This window comes from Parambassis ranga, chromosome 7 (genome assembly GCF_900634625.1).
Source record: "Parambassis ranga chromosome 7, fParRan2.1, whole genome shotgun sequence".
NCBI classification, from domain to species: domain Eukaryota; kingdom Metazoa; phylum Chordata; class Actinopteri; family Ambassidae; genus Parambassis; species Parambassis ranga.
Window position 1 is genome coordinate 16,417,442 of NC_041028.1, and position 24,157 is coordinate 16,441,598.

Below are 24,157 nucleotides of genomic sequence, written 5' to 3' on the forward strand. Positions count from 1 at the left end.
ATATAATTTTTCAAATATTTGTAAATTTTTAAATTTAACATGGGAGTCTATGAGAGAGCCCTTCAACAAGGGTCATCTGCCAAATGTATCTCCTCCTACAAATTTTAGTCTTAAAACGCTCATTAGATGCTGCTCTATCAAACTTGTATTCAGAATTTTCTAATTCTGAATCGTTTCCGCACGCCAGGCTCCCAAAGAGTGGTTTTTGAGGTCTCCTCTGCTGTTACCATGTTGACAGGCTGACACACAGAGGCATACAAAGCTCTGAATTGCTTTGATTCTCCAGCAAATCAGAGCAATCCTTCACATCAGCATCAAAGCAATGCTTCAGCTGCAGCAATCAAACGTTTATTGCTGAGGTGAGTGATGACGAAAAACTCAATCAGGTGGGCAGGGAGATTTGCCAGTCTTTTGTCTCTGTAAATGAGAGAAGGCCTCAGATATGGAGGCTTTGTATAATCTGTTAGTGTAGTGCCACAAAACTGTTGTTTCGCTTGGAATCAGTTTCTGTATGTCACTGTGTTTTTAAATCAATGAGTTTTTGTTGAGTCTTACTCTAAAATAGTCATTGAGTTAAGTGTTTATATCTGTAGGTAAAATAGGTGTTTAACAACCTGTTAAAACCCGCAGGAAATCGCAACTACTTCATATTATTATATTATATTTCATAATATACTAATGTACTTTTTTTCACCACCCACAGAAAGTGCCCCCCCCCCCCCCCACTGAATGAAATAAAACAAAACAAAAACTATTTCGTCAGGTTTCGGACCAGCCGGAAATGGGGGATGGTGGCACAGCAAACCTGGCAACCCCAGCTACCGGTCTGGTTACTGAGGGGAAGATGGTGGACTTGGCGACAGCAGCGTGCTCGAAACTCCGTCCCAAACACTTTGAAAAATACTTCCCATCTCAACCTGGTGTTAGGTATAGATTACCTGTGGACAATCATAGATAATACATTGTGAAAACATTTGATAGAGCGACTTAATTGTTCGCTGAAGGACAACTATTTATTCAGACCCTGAAGGAAGCGGAGAGTTACGGAACGTGCTGGTACGTGGTGTTCACCGCGGACGCTTGCTAACGAAAACCAAAGTGTGAACAAAAGTGTGAACGAAGGTGACGTTTTTGTAACATATATCCAAACTGACCAGAAGAATCACGGAGACTACCCGAGGTCGTCTACTGCTACTTCCACACCAGCTGTCAAAAAACAGCGAGGACCGGACTTCAAGCAGGCTAACTTCAGCTAGCTGCTCTTAGCTAGCTTTGTTGTGAACTAGAGGACCAAAGCTCTGCTTGAAATGCCACGGAGTAAAAAGGGGAAACGTGGCCGGGGTAAGTAGCTGTAGCTTCTATGTCAACTCAATACGGCTCCTGGCAAAAGTGCAATGGCTGTAAACTGACAGTTAAGATGTCAGTTAATGTGTTAATAGGATAAATAAGTGATAGACTAGCGTATTTCTGGCAGCCAAGTAAGCTGTTGCTCCTCCAACTTTAGCAGCCTGCACGTGTTTCTGACAAGCATGCCTCCCACTCATGTTTTTTTTGACAGGGTTGGTATAAAAATGCTAAATATCCTCCAAAAAAGAAAAAGTGCTGGTGTGTGGTGTATTTTTATGGGTGTTTGTCAGGACTCTGTATGCTGTTATGCTTCTAGGGTTAAGGTTAACTGCATGTTATTTTTAGCAGCATAGCCACGCCATCTAAAAGGTGGTGCAGTAGAGGAATTATCCACGCAACAAGTGCAGCAGGGTCGCTCAGTTCATTTAAACACTCAGTGGATGCTGTTTATGTGAAGCTGCTGCAGCTACATGTGGTATTTGTCAATGTGAAATAATGGTGTGTGCCTGTAAGGGCGCTCCATTCAGACCTCACGTTTTATTGAACGGTGCTGCTTTAAAGGCACACACGTGCAGTGTCTCCACACACACACACACACACGCAGTTTACGGTAGATACAAACATAAAAAAGGTACAGGTAAGCACAACAAAAACCTCCATCGGCATAAGTATCAAGTCTGGTTTAAAGCCATACCAGTTTAAAATGGTTATAATATGGATATGCAGCTCATTTTTTGTGCTGTTTTCTTCTTCATCATGGCAATTTCTGTACATCATCCATCATTTTCAATTTGTCATGAATCCGTACATCGGTTTCCCCCCTTTTTTCCCCCCAACCCCCTGTATTTCAACCATCCAATCATCCTTCCACCCATACACCATTTTCAGGCTCTCTCCGTCAGGAGGTTCTTCAGCTGCAGCTGTCGACTAAAGCGTCCTTGAAAGGTAACTCCTCTGATCCTTGACCCCTGACTTCGGTTTCTCGTCCAGCTCAAGCCTTCTTCAGAAACTCTTCAGAGCCTCATCTCAGTGCAGGCAATAAACCAGGCTTGCATGTTGAACTTGTCCCCGGCACCTTTAACACAACCTTCTTCATACTTTAACCACCCGGGCTGTTTGCTTTAATGTGACTGACTTAGCAGGCTCTGTCTAGTTTGCTGCACAATGTCATAATTTTATTGCCAGTCTTAATGCATATCACTCCTGAGCATGAGCTAATGCCCCTGATGTTTTAAAGAGACATCACAGAACTATAAATGATAAACCTCTTACCCACCCAACCCAAAACCCAGTCTTTCTTCAGCATGATCTGCTGTGACCCAAATCTTGAATCAAGATCTTTCCACCCGTACAACTGTTTCATCTTGGCTACAGTATATCTTCTTCTTTCTCCCTGGATGTCTTTTATATTATTCTAGTGAGTCATGGTTTTTCATTATTTGAATAAAATAACAATTAGTGATGATGAGAGCTGAAGTAGTGATGCTGGATTTCTTTACCTTTAAAGGCCATAATCAATAGTGGGACCTCTGCAAAACATTTGTAATTGAGAACACAGGTTAATTTAGTCATTGGCGTCTCGTGTCTTGGAACTATAGTTGTCCCACCATGTCATGGGGCTGTAGGGCTTGAACGGGCACCCGCCCCTTTGGTTCGTGTTCTGATTTGTCTGTCAGGAGGGCTTTTGCCCCAGTGGCCGTCTGACTGCTGGAGCCGAGGGATTGCTATGTAAGCATAAAGTAGCAAAGTGGAGGCTACACGTGAGCAGTGGCAGTGAGCTCACACTTCACATAACTGAGCTATGTGTAGGCAGGCCTGCGTGGGAAGGTGTGTAGCTGTGTGTACGTAACCTAATCGGTGGCTGTGAGTTCAAGGATGACAACTGGGAAATTGCTGATTGACACATGCCCGCTGAGTGCATTATATCAGCTGTGAACAGTGTGTTTGTGAGCAAGGGAGCCCAAAGGCCATTCTGTCAAACAGTTTAGAATATTCTATAAGAAAAGCACAGGTTATCAGGGCTGATTTCAGATGCATCTAATGTTAGTGTAAAAAAACTGTATGCTGGATTGGATTAGGTTGTCTATCAAGGCATGAATGGAAAGAAAAAGAGTAGAGACCTTGGGTTTTGTACTTAATAAGTAATACAATTACTGAGCTTGTCGGTTCAGCTCAGCCAGTGAGTACAACTTGAGGGGTTAAAACCATTGACAGTAAAAACTATGGACAGAGCTTCCGTGACGTCACCCGTTTGTTTCTGAAGAGCCGTTCTGAGGCTTGGTGGGAGGTTCCAGGACGTTGATGACCGCCGTCATGTTGGCAGCGTCACGTCCGCCAAAACTCCAAATATGGACAAAAAGGGGGAGCACGAGCGGGGTTTAGGGGGGCGGGCGATCGTGGAAGCAGGAAACTCACGTCAACTGTCTGTCACTCAAGCGGCAACACCCATAATTATGCGTAATTTTAAGTCCGAATACAATTGAAACTAGTGAGTTGTAAAAAATTCACCCCCCCTACAATTGAGCCTAGAAGGGAACCTATCATCTGAGACCAGAGTGTTTTTTTGTACCAGGCCGTAAACATGTTAATTTCTGCTGTGAAGTCGGCCATTTTAACATGGGAGTTAACTCGCTTTTGGAGCCAGCCCCCAGCAGTTGTGGCGCGAATTACAAGTTTTGACACTTCCGCATGGGCTTCAAGTCTGAGTCCTGAAGGTTGCCGCTTGGTTAAAATGACTTCCTTGAATCTCTATCTGTTCCTCTCTACCATTGACATTGACACAAATAATCCAACAACCCAATCTGCTGAATAAATTGCCTAAGGCTCCAGACCAGGCCTCCAGTCTGATACCAGTGGCTGGTTGAAGACCTGTTGTTCGCAGTGTCCAAACAAGCCATGAGAAGTAGTAAGATAATATTAGCAAGAAATCAGTGTCTAAAGTAGAGTGAAACAACACAGATGCTTTTGTTCGTGGTCAAAAACAAACATTCTTAGAAGGTCACTTAAAAACACATTACCCTTGTGGCATTGCTGCTTCAGTGACCTCTCGGCTACCTCCGCTGTCCTGGTTGACCTGAACGTGGACGCACATATGGTCTGACCATTCTAGATTGTACACACTGAATGAATGATTACATGAATGGCCACTCTGGTCTTCAGTAATCCCACCCACAGTAGAAAGTTCTGGGCCAGCAGTAACCTCAGGCTTAGCTTAGCTTAGCTTAGGCTTGCCCGCCTGGCTCTTAACCCTTCTCATACGATCATGGCAGAGGTGTGTGTTAACACCTGGTGCTGGTAAAGCCTTGTAAATGTGTCATAATTATTAATCAATAAAACATCAGCTTCTGTGTGGTTGAGAGTGACAGTAGGACACAGGTTAGAAGTTGCACCTAACTGGTAGCAAATATACCTTATTTGCATTTTTCTGTCCACATTTCTCTTTTCTACTTTTTTCTTACCGTTATGTTTTTGTGCAAATGTCCTTTTTCTTTCTTTAGGAGTTAAAAATGGGTTGAAGGGAGAGTCGGCTGCCAGCGACGACGAGCTGATGTCGGACATTCTCAGCCACTACAGCAGTGCCAGTGAAAGCACCTCTGTATTGGAAGAGGGCACAGGTTTGTACAGAATGCAGCTGTTAAATAATGCAGACATTCTGACAGTAAGCAGCATATTTATTAGTTCCACAATCAATTAGCATTGGGTGTTCCAATACAGGGGGCGAACAGGTGGATGAGCAGACTGCCCAGGAGGAAACTGAAGACAAACTTAAACTATGTATAGACAACCTGATGGACAAAAGGTGAGGGGTCTTCAGTCATATCCAATAATATTCCCTTCAACACCAGCCTCATTCTCCTCTCTGTTTCCTTGTCTCTATCAGTGCAAAAACCCGTCTAGCTGCCCTCGAATCACTGCGACTGGCCTTCTCCTCCAAAGTGCTGTACGACTTCCTGACTGAGAGACGCCTTACTGTCAGCGACTGCCTAGAAAGGAGCCTTAAAAAAGGTAATGGATGACAGTGTGTGTGTATAAATTCATCACAAAAATCAAATTAAAACCCTCTGTCCTCAAGCTGAAAACATCTCTGCAGCTATAGACACAAGTCCTAACTTTGATTTCTTCCTGTGTTTTTGTCTTGGGTTCAGGCAGCGGAGAGGAGCAGGCAGCTGCAGCCACAGTCTTCATCCTGCTCTGTGTCCAGCTGGGAGGAGGAGACGAAGCAGAAGAGGGCTTCAAGATCCTTCGTCCTGTCCTCACTGCCATCCTAAATGACAACAGTGCCAGCATAGTAGCTCGCCAGAGTGTGAGTTGTCCCATCACTCTTCTCTGATGTTGCACACAGCTTTTAATTTGGATTTTTGAGCTCTTGGAAAAAGAGCAGAATGTGAAACTCTAAGGACTGGATCAGTAATAATACCTATGTCTGTTGCGAGGCAAGTCACTTATTTTCCAGTATGGGCTGCAGACAAGCATACAAATCCCAAAACAATCTGTCGCAGTCAAGATTTACTGCCTGCATGTTCTCCCACCCTGCTGACCTCACTCCCACTTCCATTGTTGTACAGCAGCAAATGGAGTCAAAGCTCAGAAATTCAGTACAACATCATTAAAGAAAAATCTGTTTGGTAGTGTGACACATTTTGGGATGGTGGTTTTGAACATATGTATTTTTTGAGCTGTCCAAGGCCTCCCAGAGTTACATTACAAGCGTCACAGTATCCCTATCAACGGCTGCTTATTTTCCACTGTGAGCATGTTGGAAACAAACACCCAAGGACGATGCTATTACATGTTTATACATGTTCAGCTAAGTTCACTTATCTTAATACTGCGATGGTTGAATATCTTGTTTTTCGTATTTTAATGGCATTAAGCTTAAGATTGATTGAGGAGAATGTGGAGAAATTAGTGTTTAAACACCAATTTGACTTTTTCTTGTCTTGATCAGTGTGCTCGGGCGCTGGGGATGTGCTGTTACGTTTCAGCTGCTGAAGATGGAGAGGTGAGAACTATTTACAACTTGTGGTACTTCCAAGTGTACGTCATTATACATTCAGATCCATTCATATTACATACATTTCTCTCCCTTCTTACCCTTAACCACCATCACAGGACTTGATCAAGTCACTGGCCCTTTTGGAGAGCATGTTCATGTCCTCCTACCCCAACAGAGAAGGAACACTGCCCACACCCAAACCTGGCTCCTCAGGCCTACACGGTGCAGCCCTGCAGGCCTGGTCGCTGCTGGTCACCCTCTGTCCTGCTTCCAGACTGACTGAGCTGCTCGACCTGTGAGTGAAACAGTCTTCATGAGTGTCATGAATCTAACAGAGCCTTAACTTACAGTGGTTTTTCCTTTCTCAATCCACCATCATCTCTGTAGTCACCTCCCTAAACTGCAAGCATGTCTGCAGAGCAGTGATGTCAACTATAGAATTGCAGTGGGAGAGACAATCGCACTGCTGGTGGAGCTAGGACGAGATATTGACGAGGTAAATACATACTCACAGGCTCATGCTCCTATCTAATAAAACTGAAAACATGCTCAAAATACACACAAGCAAATGTAATTCATCCTTATTTGTTTGTGTTTGCAGGATTTTGAGGTGGAGGACAGTGAATCTCTGTGTGAATGTCTGAAGAGTTTAGCCACAGATGGCAACAAACACAGAGCCAAGAACGACAGAAGGAAACAACGCTCCATCTTCAGAGAGGTGCTACACTACATAGAGGTATGTTGTCTCACATATTAATGTGTAAGTTTTCTTTGGTGTAGACTAGCAGTAGCACCACATCTCTTTTATTTAAAGCTAATTTTTCTAGCAGCATAAATACTTTTTTTAAACAATAAGTTTTGCTTGTCTGGCAGAGAGGTTTTTTTGTATGGCCACTGGCTGACATATTTTTTCCTCCTGCAGAATGAGGACTTCACAGAGGAGAAGATCAGGTTTGGAATAGAGAGTGTTTACATCGACAGCTGGATGAGGAGGAGAATCTACGATGCCTTCAAAGAGATCCTTGAATCTGGAGTCAGACACCATTTACAAGTGAGGAAAAGAAAGTGTTTCTTTCGCCATCAATTAGCAATCAGGCCACACTTAATTCATTGACGGCAAACGTTAGTCACCAGCCATTAGTAAACAGTGTTAACTTTGTGCAATATCTGTTGCAATATGCACAGTTTTGTCTACAACCCACACCCTGTGTCTGTGTTTTTGGCACAGTTTAACCCCCTCCTGAGAGATATCTTTGGTCTCGGTGCTCCGCTCATCCTGGACGCTAGTGTAAAAGCAAACAAGATCACGCGGTTTGAGAAGGTAACATTCCATCCTCTTCTAGTCTTCTAGCCTTAAATGTCACCCGACCATTATGTATATGATTGCTTTATTCAGTGTTTTCCTTCCAAAGTTTGAAGCTAAATGTTTTTTTTATTTAAGGGCACTTGTGGAGAGATGTGAGAACTTTGTTACATCCATCTCTGATGGTGTAGTACCACCAGTCCATTTATTTTTCAGGTTATTGCAGATGGGTCATGCTAGCATTCTGCTAACAGGAACTCCACCCTATCATGACAGCTGGAGTCCTCAGATATTGATTAAAAACACTCAATACATTTAGTGGCCAAAAGTAAATGGACACCATGTGCCATGTTTTTGGCTGTAAAGGTGGGAAATCGTAATGCTGCAGTCTACTAGCTCTGCAGCTAATAATCATTTGCAGTAATAATTGATGGAGACTAATTGTAGCGTTACAGCAGGAGGCTTCAGATGATAACTGTTTGTCAGCTTCCTGTTTCAGTAAAGTGCAAAAAATCTAAAAAGTCTCAGTTTGGTGTGGAATTACATGCCTATCCTTAACTCCTCACTTCTCATCGGAAGTTACAAATGCTTAATAGTCTGGACAGAGAACCAGAAAAGTGGAGGCCAGCATGGTACCCATCTATCCACAGATTTCTGTCAATATAGTGTGTATAGATCCCTTCTGTAGGGCCTCTGCTTCTCATTGGATGTAATAAACAAAATGTCATATAGCATAAGGTGAATTACAATAATCTGAAATTATACCCACTGTTTCAAGCACTTGTATCAAAAACAAAATGAAATTTGCCAAAATTTTTTCATTATTTCTCCTCTTTTCTCTCTGTCCTTTTTCTTAAACAGCATCTTTTCAACTCGGCTGCCTTCAAAGCCAGAACTAAACAGAGAAACAAAGTCAGAGACAAGCGCGCTGACGTCATGTGAGAGGATGGAATGAACTCAGTCTGTACTGACATGGATACAAAATGATGCCTTCAACTCTTCACTTGTCAAAGACACAACAAACATGATGTTATCACTTGTGCTCTTCATATACAGTTTAACTCTCCATATTCAAAATGGCCGACAGTTATTCTTACCTCTCTGAGGCAAATGCAGCCTCGCAGAGGAACAGTTTTAATGTTCTTACTAGCAGGCATTGCTCGTCATCAGTTGTGCTGGAACTTCTTGTTATGTGGGATTCAAATGAGCTGAGTTTGCATTTTCTGTGCAAACAAGAAATGGGATGTTTATATCAGATTAATTTATCAACACACAAGAAGTGAAGTATTAAATCTCACTGTACAGTACATTTAAGATCTACAGAACAGTCACTGTAACCCTCTTTGGTGCTGATGAGTATTGTTTGATGCTCAGCTCTAAGTGGTATTTTTAATTCTAATTTCTGAGGCTTTTTGTTGGACAGCAGGAAGTTAATATCTGAAGCTTTGTGTTTTTCTGTGATGGAAAAAAAAAAAACGAGCCAAGAAAATATTCTGGAAAGACTCGGGACTAATCATGCTCAGTCTTTACACCCAGAGTAGCTACTTCAGCTGCCAAAACCAGACTTCACAACCTAAAAGAAAATGTGTGTGGTGTTGGCGTGGGGGTGTGTTTTACTTTAATTTAACTTAACCAAGCTATGAACAAGAAGATGCCTAATTAAAACATGAAATCAAAGAGTTAACATTGTCATCTTTGTATTTATATTTTTGGAAAGGAAATTTTCATTTTTAACCATTTCTGGTGAATAATTGTATTTTACTTTCTAATTTATTCAAAGCAGTGGCGTGTGGATTTTAAGAAACTTGTTTCAGACGCAAATATGAAAAAATATGTTGAGAAGAATTTCAAGGGTTTTGTTCATTTCATTTCTATTTTTGATGTGGGAGGGCTGGTGGGTGGGAAATAGAGATGTATGGAAATAAGTCTATGAAATGATGATGAGAAGTAAAAACATACAAGCCTTTAATCAGAGCTGCTGAGATGAGTTTGGTGATGCTGGGTAAGCGCTGAAAAATTAAAGCAAGTTCAGCATATTAATTAAAACAAGGATGAAAGACAGCGCCCAGTGTTACAGCCTCACCAAACTGTCTGACCAGGACTTCTGATATTATTTGACAAAATGTGGATTAATAAAATAAAATGTTTCAGAGTACTTTCTTTGTCATTTGTTACTGCAGCAAATACGTTTTGCAAGCATGTAATTTGTTTTTATTTTTTCCACCCACAATCATTAATGATGCACCAGATCTTAGATGTGTCACTCTTTTTTTAGTCCATGTAAAAGTTTTAATTTTTTTTTAAGAAAAATTTATAGAATATTTTACAAAAAAAAGTCCTACTCCCATCTATCCAGACCTTTTTTTAATGTAGCGCTGTTTTACACAGACATTAGTCGATTGTTCACCGGCGGGCACCGTTTTGTGGACGCTTGTCTGTTTTATCACGACCGCCCTCAAAACGGTGCACACCTGCTTCATAAATCGAGCGCATCACTGATATAGACTGGTCACGTGGTTGTACACCGGAAGAGGCGTGACGTTTAGTCCTGAATTCAACATGGAGGCGCTGATGCGGTAAAGACCACAGCTGCAGGTTGAGGCATGTGGATACATTCATGCAGCCAACTACAGTAAACACGGACTGTCGCCAGGTTGAATTTACTCTGCAGCCGCTAACGAGAGCAAACTTTGTGCATGTTGCTCGTGTTTGCAGCCGTTAGCGGTTCACTGTTCAATGTGAGCTGTCTGTGTGTGTACACGTGTTTGAGACAGTAGACAAGACATGGAAGAAGCCCATAATATCACTGGGGTGTATGCTGAGGTTTGCGGACTCCCTACGCCCGTTTCAGCCCATGTTAGCGAGGAGCAGCTCCCAGATAGCCGAATCTACACAGTGACAGCAGGTGAGCTACCTGCTGCTAACACCTGTTAATCACACCTGGCATTCATTCATGGTGTTATGAAATACACAGCTGAATGGTGACACAGCTGTCAGAAAATCCTGGAATTTCAACTGCAAGTGAAAACAACCAGATACATGCATCTAGTTTGATTCAAAATATATTCTCTCCTCCAGAGTGGAGTCAGAGCGACCTGGTCAGATGCTCCCGACATCGCTACTCACAGCAGTGGACTCTGATTGCAGACAGCAACAACCACAAAAGCATCAGGACTGTCCTCCCTCCAGGACTGTGTGTCCCTGTGTCTGGAGAGTGAGTTTACCCCTTATTAAGAGTACTGTGACAGCAGAGCACACTTTACACTACACAGGGACACACAAATCAGTCACAGGTCACTATTTTTCAGCCTGTTGACTAAAGAAACGGTTTTTATTTGTGTTCTTTAGGTTATTGAGTAGTCTCTCTCCCATTCAAAACCTGAAGGCTGTTATCAGAGAGACGGGCGGACACCACATTCTAGAGGTGACAAAAAATGAGCTGTGGTGTTGCCTGAAACGTTGTTGTATTAGTGTTGTGATAGTTTGTTGTTGTTGTTTAGATATGGGACTGCCACGGCCTCAGGAAATGTCTCAACCTGACTGCTCTTCACAAACACGGCAAAGTGTACGAAGACGGTGAGACAAAGGAAATTTAATGTGTTGCCATAAAAAAAGAACTCAAGCAATTATATTGCTCTTATATGGCTGTTTTATGTATTCTAGCCCAGTTTGGCTGTCTGACATGGTCAGACTGTGCCAACAAACTGCTGTATGTAGCCGAGAAAAACAAGAACTCATCAGTCGAAGACAGAGAATCAGGAATCAGAAAGGTATCACATGTGCACAAAGGTACAAAATTTGTCTTCGTGCATGTATTATGTGTGCAACTTATTCTTCCTGTGTGTTGTTGTTGCTCCCAAACAGGACAGCAGTGTGTACTGTGAGGACTGGGGTGAGGCTCTGACCAATAGGAGCGTCCCTGTGATCTGTATGGTGGATTTGCGGAGCGGCATGGTCGAGGTGTTGCAGGGTGTCCCACGTGACATCTCTCCTGGACAGGTGAGGATAGAACGCCTCACACCTGGATGTGAAGGTTGTTTTGACTGTACTGATATAATGTCTTGGGTTTATATATGTGGTAGTTGGATGTTGTGTTTGTTCTCAGGCTCTGTGGGCTCCTGGCAGCCAGTCAGTGTTTTTTATCGGTTGGTACCACGAACCCTTCAGACTTGGACTGAAGTTTTGCTCCAACCGCAGGTAAGAGATACAATGTCACTATAGAAAGCCATAAGTTACCCTGACTGTACTCTTCTTCTCCTCTTTCAGGTCTGCATTGTTCAAACTTGACCTGAACAATGGACACTGTGGTGAGATCATTAGCTTTGATGTTTATCAATGCGTCAGACTAAACTGTTCTGATCCCGGCTTGTTCTCCTTCTTCCAATCCAGAGTGTCTCTCAGGGGACAACCTCTCAGTGTCCTGTCCCAGGCTGAGTCCAGATGGATCCACGCTGATCTACCTGCAAGGTGGAGTGTTCGGCCCCCACAACCAGTGCCTGAGTCTGCAGCAGGTATTAATAATGATACTATTTATTAGTAATAGATATTATTTATATAGAACCTTTAAGAACCCACTTTTTACAAAGTGCTTTGACAGATATGCACTAGCACAAGTAGCAGAACAACACAGGCTGCAAAGCACAAATTCACAGGAAGACAACATATAAGAAGATATGACAGAGAGATTATTATCACAAGAGAAGAAAAAATAATAAATATCATATGTGTCTGTGTCTGCACCAGTCCACCCATAGTCCGTGTGGGGACCAAATCTCTGTCCTAATTAACAGCTGACTGTTAATCCTGCACAGGTGGATCTGATGAGCGGGAAGACATCCACGCTGTTGGACGTCATCAACAGACCGCAGGCTGGTAGGTTACAGCCATGCCAATGTAGTAAAAAAAATGGTTATTACCATAGCTTTATTGCACATGTGTGGCGGGAAGCACAGTCATCACGCTGTCTCTCTGTTTTAGGTGAATTTGCAGGTTTGTATGAAGCTCTGCCAGCCTGCTGCTGGTCCACAGACAGTCATGGAGTGGTCTTCAGCAGCGCCCGCAGGAACTGGAAGGTAACACGCATATTAGCATATCAGCATATCAGCATATCAGCACATATCTTTCTGCCATAGTCTCTTGGTTGTATCCTTTTCTTATCAAATGTTTGCTACCATGCACAAACAAACACGTGCATGACACATACATTCCTTGTCTCTCTCTCAGGATCTCTTCATGGTTGACAGAGGATCAAAGAAAGTCACCTCCCTCTCTGATAGTGAGATTCCTTTTATTCTTATTCCACCTCTTTCAAAAACCTACACCCACTGAGGTGCAATAAGCATTCAGTCGTAGGTAGCAGTCAGCTCTGATTAGCATCGGTGTGAACTAGAAACTTTGGTGGATACACCTATTTTTCATTGCACATGTATTTGTGAATTCAGCATCTCTTTGCCCTCTTTGCCATCTTCTCCCTCCTCCTCTTTACGACTCTGCTCCTCTGATCTCTTGTTGTGATTGTTTCCATTGTCTCTCCAGATCTCGCCGACCCCTCCCAGGTTTACGGCAGCTGGAAGCTGCTGACCATCCAGAGAGACCTGATGGTCGTCAGCTGCTCCAGCCCAAACACACCTCCTACTCTGGTGAGGCAGCATAAAGGGAAGGAAGGTGGGAGGTGGGCAATGTGAGGAAGAGGAGGAAGGAGAAGACATTCTGACGAGGTGTTTCTTGTGTGTGTAGAGAGTGGCATTCCTCCCGTCGGCAGGTGAGGCTGTAACCTGGCGAACTCTGCTGCAGCCCGTCATGACCTTTGACTTCCACTGGACAATATTGGATGTTACACCTTCACTAGAGGAGGACAACACATCCTACTGTAAGCTTATAATCTAACTAAAGGCACATTCTGAAGTGAAGCTCTGTTCTTCTCACTGTCTTTCTCTGTGTCATCAAGCTGGATTGGACTTCGGGGCTGTCTTGGTCAAACCCTCTCATCCCGTTTGTGAGAGCAGGGTGCCTCTGATCGTCTTCATCCATGGTCTGAGTTCACTTGTTATTCTCTTTGTGCGTACAGGCAGGTTGCAACATTTTATAATGTCCTCCATTGTTTGCGTATGTAGGTGGACCTCATTCCCAGTTCCCAGCAGAGTGGAACAGCACCACTGCTGGACTGGCCAAACTTGGCTTTGCTGTACTCATGGGTGAGTACAGTCAGATTTTTAAAAAAGCCTCTTGTCCTCTTACACGCTGATGTCCATACTGAGAATCACCTTTTCCGTTTCTAATCTAGCTGTTCTCTCCTCTTGTGTCTCTATCCAGTGAACTACAGGGGGTCTACAGGGTTTGGCCAGGATAGCATCTTGTCCCTGATTGGTCACATCGGGAACCAGGATGTTAAAGACGTGCAGGTAACAAGGCCAGCAACAAATCTACACCCCTAAAGAGCCTCTTTAATCGATGTTCCAATGTTAGATATGGCTGGTTCCATCAATGTCTTTTGTTGGATTTGTGACAGTAAAGTTGTGGTTTATGGATATTTTAACTGTTGATGGAATGAATCAACAAACTGAAGGCACAGGGCTTCATTAAGGTAATATGGTGGGAGGATGATGCAGCTGTTAAAAGTCCTTTTTTATAAACGTTTCAGACCGGCATCAATGTAATTATGTAGCTAAATTAAAGTGCACCACCTCTGAGAATCTGCTTTCTATTCTCCCCACCTTCCCGTGACCTCATGACGTTTTTCCACTGAGGTCAAGAAATAGTGGATAGAAAAGTACTTAGGAGGTCATTCTGTTGACTATTCGACAATATAATGAGATAATTGCTGCTTGTCACCTCAGTGTCACTCTAGAAATGCAAATTGTATGATCTGTTTTAACTGTATTGTGCAGAAAGCTGTGCTCACAGCGCTGCAACGCGACCCCACTCTCGACCCCAAACGCTTGGCTGTGATTGGTGGATCTCACGGTGGTTTCCTGTCCTGTCACCTGCTCGGTCAGTACCCAGACTTCTACAGAGCGTGTGCAGCCAGGAACCCCGTCATAAATGCTGCTACACTACTGGGAACCAGCGACATAGTAGACTGGTGAGTGATACACTTTAACACACGAGGCACACAAGCTTTTTCTCAACCACAGCACTTCTAGTCCCCTGAGCAGCATAAATCTTTGTCTTCAGGCGTTACACCAGTGCAGGTTTTCAGTACTCGTACGACCAGATACCCACTGCTGAAGTCCTGGCTGCGATGTTAGAGAAGTCACCAATCACACATGCTGCTCAGGTCAGAGACGTAAATGCTCTTCAAATTACCTCTGACAAGCAAATCTGCTATAATACACTATATGGGCAAAAGTATATGGACGGTCATACACCATGTATTGTGGCCTCAGTTCTTCTTGTTCCCCGTAAAATCTGAGGAACAGTGATGAGGTCATGACTGGCAACACCACACCTAAAGAAGATCATTTCTTTGAGCTTTGTTAGTCAATGATGGAAGTTAGGTACTCTGGAAGCAAGAACATTTTCAGCATATTTTCCACTGGTTTGTCCATAAAATGTCAGAATACACTGATTGAATTTCACATATTTACAACTAACTGGCAGTATGCTAAAGCACCACATGGTGTCCTTATACTTTTGATCACATACTGTATTTTAATACACAATAAATAGACTGAATATCTACTAGCAGCTCAAAAATCTCCACTTGATTCTCTACTGATCTGTCGCATGACATCATGCCTCTGTTGGTACTTTGTGTTTACAATCCCATGTCATGTTGTGCAGATCAAGGCTCCAGTGTTGCTGATGCTGGGAGGCAAAGACAGGCGAGTGTCTCCTCACCAGGGTCTGGAACTTTACAAAGTGCTGAAGAGCAGAGGGTCACCAGTCAGGTACAACATAGCACAGTTCACACACTCTCACGCATGTACTGTTGTTGTGATAGTTCTTTGAATTCTGTCTGGAGGCCCGCGCACATACAGCGGATACAAAATTGTACAGTCACGCCGACTTGTTTGTGCGTCCTGTATTCACAGCGATTGTTCTCTGGTGCATGGGTGTCCTTGCAGCAAATAGCTTTGTGGACACGACTGGTGAAAGTGTTTCTCAGTGTGACTCTAAGCCCGGCCTATCGCTCGCTCTCTTTCTCTTTCCAGATTGTTGTGGTTTCCAGAAGACGGACATTCTCTGTCCAGAGTGGACACGCAGTTTGACTGCTTCCTCAACACAGTGTTGTGGTTACAGCAGCACCTCTGACAAAAGGACAACATTTAAAAACCACTGCAACACACCACTGCCAAAAACACTTTCTGTAAGTGTACTTGATTTTGTTAAAAACCAAACTTATTAAAATCAAAGTCTGATAAAGAAGACAATGATGATGCTCAGTCATGTGCGGTTGCACCAGACTATGTTAAAACAGTGGCAGGGGCACTTATTTATTAGCAAACATTGGTTACATTTCTAGCATAATTTATTTACATTTAGTGTCCATCAAATGCTGCAATGCGAGGGTCAAACAGTCTGTGTAATGTATGCAAACATCCAGCAGATGGCAGTTTGTGCTCGCCTCACATTTGTTTATAAGACCACTCACACAGTAAGGAATGGAGCCTCTTCGAGCTGTTTATCTAAATGACATGCACATGGATGCATTTGTCCAAATGGAGCTCTGGTTCATACAGGCCATCCTGCTTTCAAGCTACTGGAAAAAAGGAAAAAAAATGTAAATCAAAGAGAACCAGAAGCGTTACTTGACATCTGAGGCTTTGAAACCACACAGACCCTCTGCAGAGCTGGAAACCACACGAAACCTAATCTGGAGCCTTTAAATGATGCGTTTGACTACCTTTCTCATGGGGCTGCCTGAACAAATAGTCTACTGTAGCACTGACCTTTAAGCCAGCATATAAACAGGAGTCTAAGAACGCAATCTGTAATCAACTCTAGAGGAAGAAAAAGTGTTCCTATCTGGTGAAAAGGTGTAAACAGAGCTTGTCTTCACTGTGTTTGGCACTGTTTCCCTCCCTGTGTTTGGGTTTCTTCAATCATCCTATAATATTTTGACAGACACTGTATTTTCTGGACAAGGATGAGAAGTGCACGGCCTTGAACAGTCTCACCTCGTTCCTTTCCCACACAACACAAGTGGGCATTCCTTTAGCAACAAATGAATTTTACAGATCTTTCATGAGTAAGTGCGTGCTGAGGTGGTTGATATCAGAATTCGCAGACACAGTGGCGGTGCTAATTATCCCACCACCCCCCACACCCCCAACTCCTGCGGCCTTGACTGCAGCTGCCGCCCGATGAAGTCACTGGGATGTGGGTTTTCGGGTGAGGTCACCAAATTTGTGAGATTGATGGAGATTGTGTCGATGAGGAAGTGACAAATAAAAGAGGGGGCAATGAATAGATGGAGAAGTTCATGGCGTCCCTTGGTGGTATTCTGCTGTGTGGGCTGGGATACAGAGATGAAGCATTGTTGAAAGCTGGTGACAGGGAAAAGACTCATGCTCACGCTGGGTGTATGTAGGAGGTCGACGGACAAAGGGAGGAAAGAGCCAAACTGTGTTTTTTGACGCTGCTGGACAAAGAGGCTTTTGGTCGGGTTTGTGGTGGTGCTTTCATCCCCTACAGCTGCAGTAAAAGTAAAACAGGATGGAAAAGAGCTCAGCAGAATAGAGCAAGGAAGAACTATGTCACCATTCCAGGTTAAATTGTTGACATTTAAGAGTGAAGGCTTCATTTTCCTGGAGCAGCAGGACTTTTAACAATACTTTCAATTAGGGAGCCCATGCACTCAGACCTGAGTACAGCACACTAGCTCAGGCTAGGCTGAGGTTTCATTGGAGGCGACAGAAGTTGGTGCTGGATAAGAAAAACATGTTTTTTATGATGTATTATCATTAAGTACACATACAATGACCATTGTAAATCCATATATAAAAAAACAAAGATGAACGACAGAGACTGGTGCAGGCTAGCATTGCAATGATCAGAGGCCAGACTGCAGGTCAGCATGCAGGTCTGAGAGACAGGTAATGATGCAAATCACTAGTATGGGTTAATATTAGTTTATGTACTCAGTTAATTACTTCTGCAACACGTTTGAGGTTTTACTTGAAACCCTCATTAAGCTATTTTAGATTAAAAAAAAAAAAATCATGTTTGTGTCAGCATGTGTGTGTCTACATGTATGCAGAGTGTGTGTATATGGATTTACAAGGTGAATAAATCCAAATGTCAGATCTGCATCCCTTCACATTTTATAATGGCAGCTTCCACTGTTCTCATCCAAACCCATGAACCATGACCTTCACCTGTGGGCACTGCTTGTGTGCCAAGATATTCATAGCAGTGTGCGTGCATGCGTGTGTGTGTTATGGTACATTTTACAGTCTGACTTCACATGATTCACGTTCCTGGTTACACTGATCCCTCATCGCTGCTGTAGTCTCTTCCTGTCCTCGCTCCCTGTTATTTTCTTTGTGTTAGTGTTTTAGGTGTGTACACAGTGTTCATTCACAAGCCTATGAAAACACGCCTTAACAAGGGAGGAAGCAGCATTTTACCATCTCCCTTTTGATTCAGCCTCTGACTGTTAAAAGTTGTTTAAACAGTGAGGGCCTCTCACAGGAAAGGAGGGACCTTCCATTATGTCAGTGCTTTGAGTTTTGCTGCACAGGTCTCTGCTTATGACACTACTTACTGAAAGAAATCACTTAGTAATATATTGATTTAAAATCGCTACAGGGAGGAAAATCATGCAATCTAATCAATTAGATTGCATGATTTTCCTCCCTGTAGCGATTAGAATTGCAGCCTTAGCAACAGTGTGTTATACATAGCAACGGTCTGTTCTTCAGAAATAACAGCATACAGAATGCTGTGATTGTGTTTAGGAAGGTAAGGTGTGTGGATGATTGCTGTGTTACATGGTGTTCAGTGCCAGAATATTCCACAATGATTACTTTTCCACTGCATGAGCACTAAATAGAGCCTTATATATCATATAATGTAGCCCCTCTGCGGCACTTTAGCTGTAGCAGCTGTCTGAACTCTCACACTAACCTCATTCATCTCTCTTAACTGTTTGGCTGGCCTCCATCTTTCTTTTCTCACATTCTCTATCTCCTTATTCCCATGCAGCATCCTAAGCTACTTTTGTATCGGTGCCACATAGGATAAAAGTGGGGCAGATGGTCTGGGGTGCTTTTAGCTTGTTATCTAGACTGGCACCAAAGACAGCTGCAAACCCTCTCACCCACTGGTGATACTTTGATATCTACGGCCTTGTTGTTGTTGTTGTCAGTGTTTGTTGTTGTGGTTACTATGATGATGAAGGTGCGAATGACCTGTTGGTTTGAGAATCTGAGATAATTGAGGGTAGAAACATGTTTGTATATGCAACATTCCTTCACCTGAAGTCTGCTACGGGCAGGGACAGGTCATGATGTTCCTTATAAGTAAAGAGATAGATGAAGAGGTTAACAACTGTTCAGGGAAGTATTTATAATAGAATTATAATCCAGTCAATGAACACAAGGGTCAGGTTATTTGCTTCTGATACTTCTTATTAATTGTATATATGGAGGTTTCAGTGATTTTAGGCAAGATTTGGGACTAAGAGTCAGAATATATTGGCTTTGGTGATCCAGCCGGTTCCCCTCAAGCAGGAACAATACAGTTAGCTTTACAAAGGATATCAGTAGTTCACAAATGGGGGTTGGATCGTGGATATAATGTTGCTCCAAACATCGCTTTCCGATCTCCAGGTCTTGCTTTAGGTCTTCCTGTCAATTACAATACATACTGTCACAGTCTTGTTAGGTTACACCACTGACTGCCATTAGTTAGTGTTCACAACAAACTAGGACCAAGGTGTTCAAATGAGGTTTCCCATACAATTTCCTTGGCACCATCTACTAGTTTCGAGTAGCATTCCTGACAGAATTCTTTGAAATTTTGTAACCAAGAACAAGGTCTTGGGTCCACTACTTCCAAACAAGACATGCAAGAAGTAGCAAAACAGTGGTAACAACCGGAGCCACCAGCTCCAGAAAGACAAATCAGTGCAATCTGGATCAGGGTGATGGACTTTGTGTGCTGCTGGTACATTACCTGGAAATTGGTCACATTTTTATATTAATCTCGAAAGACAATAATCTGATGAGAGGAGCATTCTTCCACCAGCACAATGATTTAGCCCACATTTTGTGGCGATGGCTGCATGGTGGTATTTTTGTCCAAAACACCAACTTCTACAAAGAACTGGTCTTTGTGCTCCATCATCGCTGGACTGTGTCGAAGTGTAGAAGAGGACTATTTGAAAAGAGTCCCTCACTTTAAACTCATTTATCCTCCTAAAGCCATGACTCTGCTAACAATCAGAAACTTTGAGACACCCACAGTGTAATTTTTAAGGAGCAAATCTTTTAAATCCTGTTTGAAGAAAACAACAAAATCTTAACTTGAAGCTTTGAAAGAAACTAACCTTTGTCTGGATAGTTTAAACACAAATATGTTTTGGTCTGGTTTACCTCTCTGTCACTGTGGTATTCATAACATTCTCCACAAAAAGCCTTTTACATAACTTAGATATGAACATGTTTTTTTTGCTCACAGGCTGTCAGAGCTGCATTCTGATAAATCTTTAGTCCCAAACAAACAACTAAAAACAATACTGAGTGATAGAAACCTACTAATTATAATTTAGTATAAATTTATAATAAAATACAGACAAAAAATGTTATCCAAATCAAAGGGACATATAAAAGCAGTCACAGGGCTTAGTTTAATTTCAATTTAATTCAATTTTTTTAGTTTAATATTTTTAAATTTATCACAACAACTTTCTTTGATATACATCTATGTAACTCCAAGTCAGTCACACCTCTGTCAACCTGTCCAGTTAGGATCAGCACTGATTGTGAATCAGTTTCAGCTGCTGTTGTGCAAATGGAACAGACAACAGGTGGAAATGAGAGGCAGTGATCAAGACAAGCCCTATAAAGGAGAGGTTCTGCAGGTGCTGACCACAGACCATTTCTCTGCTCTCATCCTTTCTGCCTGATGTTTGATCACTTTTGCATTTTGTCAGTGCTCTCACCCCTAGAGGTAGCATGAGGCGGTGTCTACAACCCACACAAGTTGCCCAGTTAGTGCAGCTCATCCAGGATGGCACATCAATGAGAGCTGTGGCAAGAAGGTTTGCTGTGTCTGTCAGTGTCCAGAGCATGGAGGAGATACCAGGTGGGGCTTGTGCTCTTCACGGATGAGAACAGGTGCACACTGAGCACATGTGACAGACGTGACAGTCTGCAGATGCTGTGGAGAAAGTTCCGCTGCCTGCAACATCCTCCAGCATGACCGGTTTGGTGGTGGGTCAGTGATGGTGTGGGGAGGCATTTCTTTGGAGCGCTGCGGGATGATTTACTACATGTAACGCAAACTACACGTTTAAGCTTTCCTCACAATAAATGTTTATTAACTCAAAAACAAAATGTGGCAAATGATTGCCTCATTATTTTTGAGTATTGCTAATTTATTCAGGTTTACACTACCACCAAAGTTTCCATACGTAATGTCATTAAAAGCAATTTTTGCTAGTTCAGGAAGAAACATTCCTCTGTTTGATATCTGAGAGATGCTGCTGTTCTGTTTAATTCTCAAAAACAGGCTTATTTTGGACATGGGGATCCTTTGTGAAGTACAGAAAACCTGAAAAAATGTTTCATAACTTTATCATCTTTCAATGCCAAATATATTAAACTATCAGAGACTGGATTTACTGTGTTTGTCAGCAAATGCAGTTGATTTTGACTGAGCTAGATAACTAAACCATTCAGTGCAGCACATGTAGAGTAGAGTCATTAAGCTCTTTTAGATTTTTTTTAAATTTCTGTTTCACTCAGCATTTTTTAGTGTTTGTGTCAGCATGTGTGTGTCTACATGTATGCAGAGTGTGTGTTTAATAATCTATGCACTGGAGAGTTTAGTAATATGCATGATGCATTATTCATTGATAAGAAAAGGTGTTCTCTTTAGTGGAGTTGTGGATGCCACATGTCATTACACTGCTCGGTGATTCACAGCGTATGTGTTGCTTCGACAGACACACTGTTTTATGCAACATTTAAGGATCATGCAGTGTCTATTGTTTCAAATTACTTGATATACATGTATATACTAAAGCCATAAAGAATGACCATGACATTCTCACTGCCAAATTTAACTACTCTAACACAACAATGAAATGAAAGTCATGAATTTGCTACGTATTGTAACACATTTGCTATGGTAAATAAATTGGCCGCATTGGTAATGTGGTCACTTTATACCAAGTTTAGTAAAATCCTTTGATTCTTGAAATGTTGGCAGCTGTGAACGCTGTGTGTGGAGCATTGCTACAACAGTTAAAGCATATATTTGCCACTGGACATGTCTTCAGTGATGTTCCAGTTGGTGTCAGGTGACCCCAGCCATGGTTAATCCGGATGGATAACTATGAAGTCCATCGACCTCCCCCTTTGAGCCACAGACATCTTGAAGCTCCTTCTCCTGCCTCATTAGTACCGTGTATGGTTCCTCTCTCCTACACTGCACAAGGCTGAAGGCTGAGGCCTGAAAATGGGCAGAAGATCCTCTGTAACAAAACTCTTCATCCATTACTTGGAGAGCTCTTTCTCAAAAGTGTGCCCATCCCTTGGATATGTGTGATTCCTGTGCTTTGCTGGGGCATGACTGCGCTGACAAAAGTTGGGGTTTTTTTTGCAGCACTGCCAATGGGACCAATGTGCCCTTTTGCAGCAGCGGTGGACATGGTCTTCACTTGGAAGACAGGGAGCATAGTGACTTTGCCACATCCCATGTGTGCAGGTTTGATGGAAACATATTGTACTTAGCATGTCTCTATACAGCCTTTGTTCCCTTCTATATCTACCCTTTGTCCTTTGTACCTTGTTTTTCTCCCCTTTGGGTTATATGTGCTCTCTGTGCCTGTTTTCTATATGAGTGTTTGTCTAAATCAGATATTAAAGAGTTTGTTCTCATGACATCCCTCAGGCAGAAGTACATTTAACCACTGCCAAACTCCACACCCATCCCTCCATCCTCCTATAATCCTTCTATTGTTTGGTCAGGTTGGGGATAAACCTGCTGCTGGCTACTGAAGTCCATTACATTTAATCCATTAAGAGGACTTGCCAAGACTCCTCATCCTTACAGGGAGAGCACGGGACAAGAATGTGTGGTGGTCACTCTCTTATGCACTTTCTTATGTGTTTGTGCATCATGCATAAGGTTAGATAGATGAGAGGGTGTGTGTGTGAAGACTTTGTGTGATTTGAATAAAAGAAATCGTGTGTGAGCTGCAGACACTGGCCTGTGCGTGTATGCAGAACTGGACTATCCTGACATGACTTAGAGCTGAGGATACAGATTAGACAGAAGTGAGCCAGAAACTTTGCAAGAAAAAAAAGCATTTTAATTTTTGCAGCGTTTCCCTTGTTAGCCAAGGAAAACCCTAAAATGCTAAAAACTAGGAATAAAAATTGCAATTTGAAACCTCGTTTATGTTTTATAGCAATTCATCAAACAACTGTTAAACAAGCAGAACATATCCGCATCTACTCCATGTTAAATCTAGTAGTCAGCAGCAAATGTTGAAGAATGTCAAAACACAAAATGATAACCTAAGGTTTGTTATTACAGCATGAACAAAAATGGACTTATTCAGTTATATTCTCATTATCTACTAAAAGTACTAAAACACAGGCCACACAACTGACTGGTCCAAGTCAAAGGAGGGTCATGGGACCTTGGGCCTGTGGCGATAGTTTTTGGTCTCACCCATCATACGCCAATATGTGACTGGCTAAATCATCTGTGACTGTGTAAACAAACACACTCCTGACTATGATTATGAAGTCTGAGCCAATTCAAACCTTCATAAATGTGAGTGGGAAAACCGTTTTCACAGTCACCCTTTAATTTGTTTTAACTCCAATAGAAAATGTGAAAGTTGGAATAAAAGTAAACAATTAATAAATAAAATAAATAAATGCAATATAATATTTCAAATGTACACGGTTTGGACTTCTCTGAAAGCCTTGAGGGCTCTAAGGATTCCCCTCTGCTATAATACAAATACAACTGTCTGCATCCGCTATAGGGACTTTAATCCTAACCTCTGTGTGAGGTAGTGTAGGTCTCTCTCTCTCTCTCTCTCTCTCTGTGTGTGTGTGCTCAGTTTAGCTAGATAATATTGGCTTGTTCAAGGGTGGGTTTCAGACAGTCAGAGTATATGAGGACATTGTGTGTGTGTGTGTGTGTGAGCACTTCATAAATGTAGGATTACCCTGCCGACCCCGTACACCTTATACACACAGATAAAGGGCTCAAGTTGAGTCCCACTTAATGAAACACACACACACAAATATCATTATTGTGAGTCCACAGTAAGTTAGCTATGCTATGCTAGTTTTTCAGTCTTTTATTATCTCAGATGGGAA

The 24,157-nt window shown here is 42.4% G+C and overlaps 2 protein-coding genes across 5 annotated transcripts; both read left to right on the forward strand.

Moving 5' to 3' along the window:
* The first annotated feature begins 812 nt into the window (after positions 1-812).
* On the forward strand, positions 813-9,801 carry ifrd2 (interferon-related developmental regulator 2). Of its 2 annotated transcripts, XM_028410410.1 has the most exons (13): positions 813-1,341; positions 2,236-2,292; positions 4,845-4,961; positions 5,062-5,146; positions 5,228-5,352; positions 5,493-5,650; positions 6,296-6,349; positions 6,460-6,638; positions 6,731-6,839; positions 6,945-7,079; positions 7,266-7,394; positions 7,572-7,664; positions 8,508-9,801. In XM_028410410.1, the coding sequence occupies exons 1-13, from the start codon at positions 1,308-1,310 to the stop codon at positions 8,586-8,588; spliced, it is 1,356 nt and encodes a 451-aa protein (XP_028266211.1). In that variant the 5' UTR covers positions 813-1,307; the 3' UTR covers positions 8,589-9,801. The 2 variants fall into 2 exon arrangements, with proteins under 2 accessions (XP_028266211.1, XP_028266212.1); XM_028410411.1 differs by lacking the exon at positions 2,236-2,292 and having other exon boundaries at positions 814-1,341; positions 8,508-9,798.
* Positions 9,802-10,192: 391 nt separating this feature from the next.
* Positions 10,193-16,018, forward strand: LOC114438325 (acylamino-acid-releasing enzyme). 3 transcript variants are annotated; one of them, XM_028409570.1, is made up of 22 exons: positions 10,200-10,299; positions 10,421-10,551; positions 10,725-10,860; positions 10,995-11,070; positions 11,147-11,222; positions 11,310-11,416; positions 11,511-11,645; positions 11,752-11,843; positions 11,913-11,953; positions 12,036-12,157; positions 12,458-12,518; positions 12,624-12,718; positions 12,870-12,921; positions 13,182-13,285; positions 13,383-13,515; positions 13,594-13,677; positions 13,760-13,840; positions 13,959-14,047; positions 14,534-14,727; positions 14,820-14,922; positions 15,429-15,535; positions 15,800-16,018. In XM_028409570.1, the coding sequence occupies exons 2-22, from the start codon at positions 10,431-10,433 to the stop codon at positions 15,897-15,899; spliced, it is 2,109 nt and encodes a 702-aa protein (XP_028265371.1). In that variant the 5' UTR covers positions 10,200-10,299; positions 10,421-10,430; the 3' UTR covers positions 15,900-16,018. The 3 variants fall into 3 exon arrangements, with proteins under 3 accessions (XP_028265370.1, XP_028265373.1, XP_028265371.1); XM_028409569.1 differs by having other exon boundaries at positions 10,193-10,551; XM_028409572.1 differs by lacking the exons at positions 14,820-14,922; positions 15,800-16,018 and having other exon boundaries at positions 10,193-10,551.
* Positions 16,019-24,157: the final 8,139 nt, after the last annotated feature.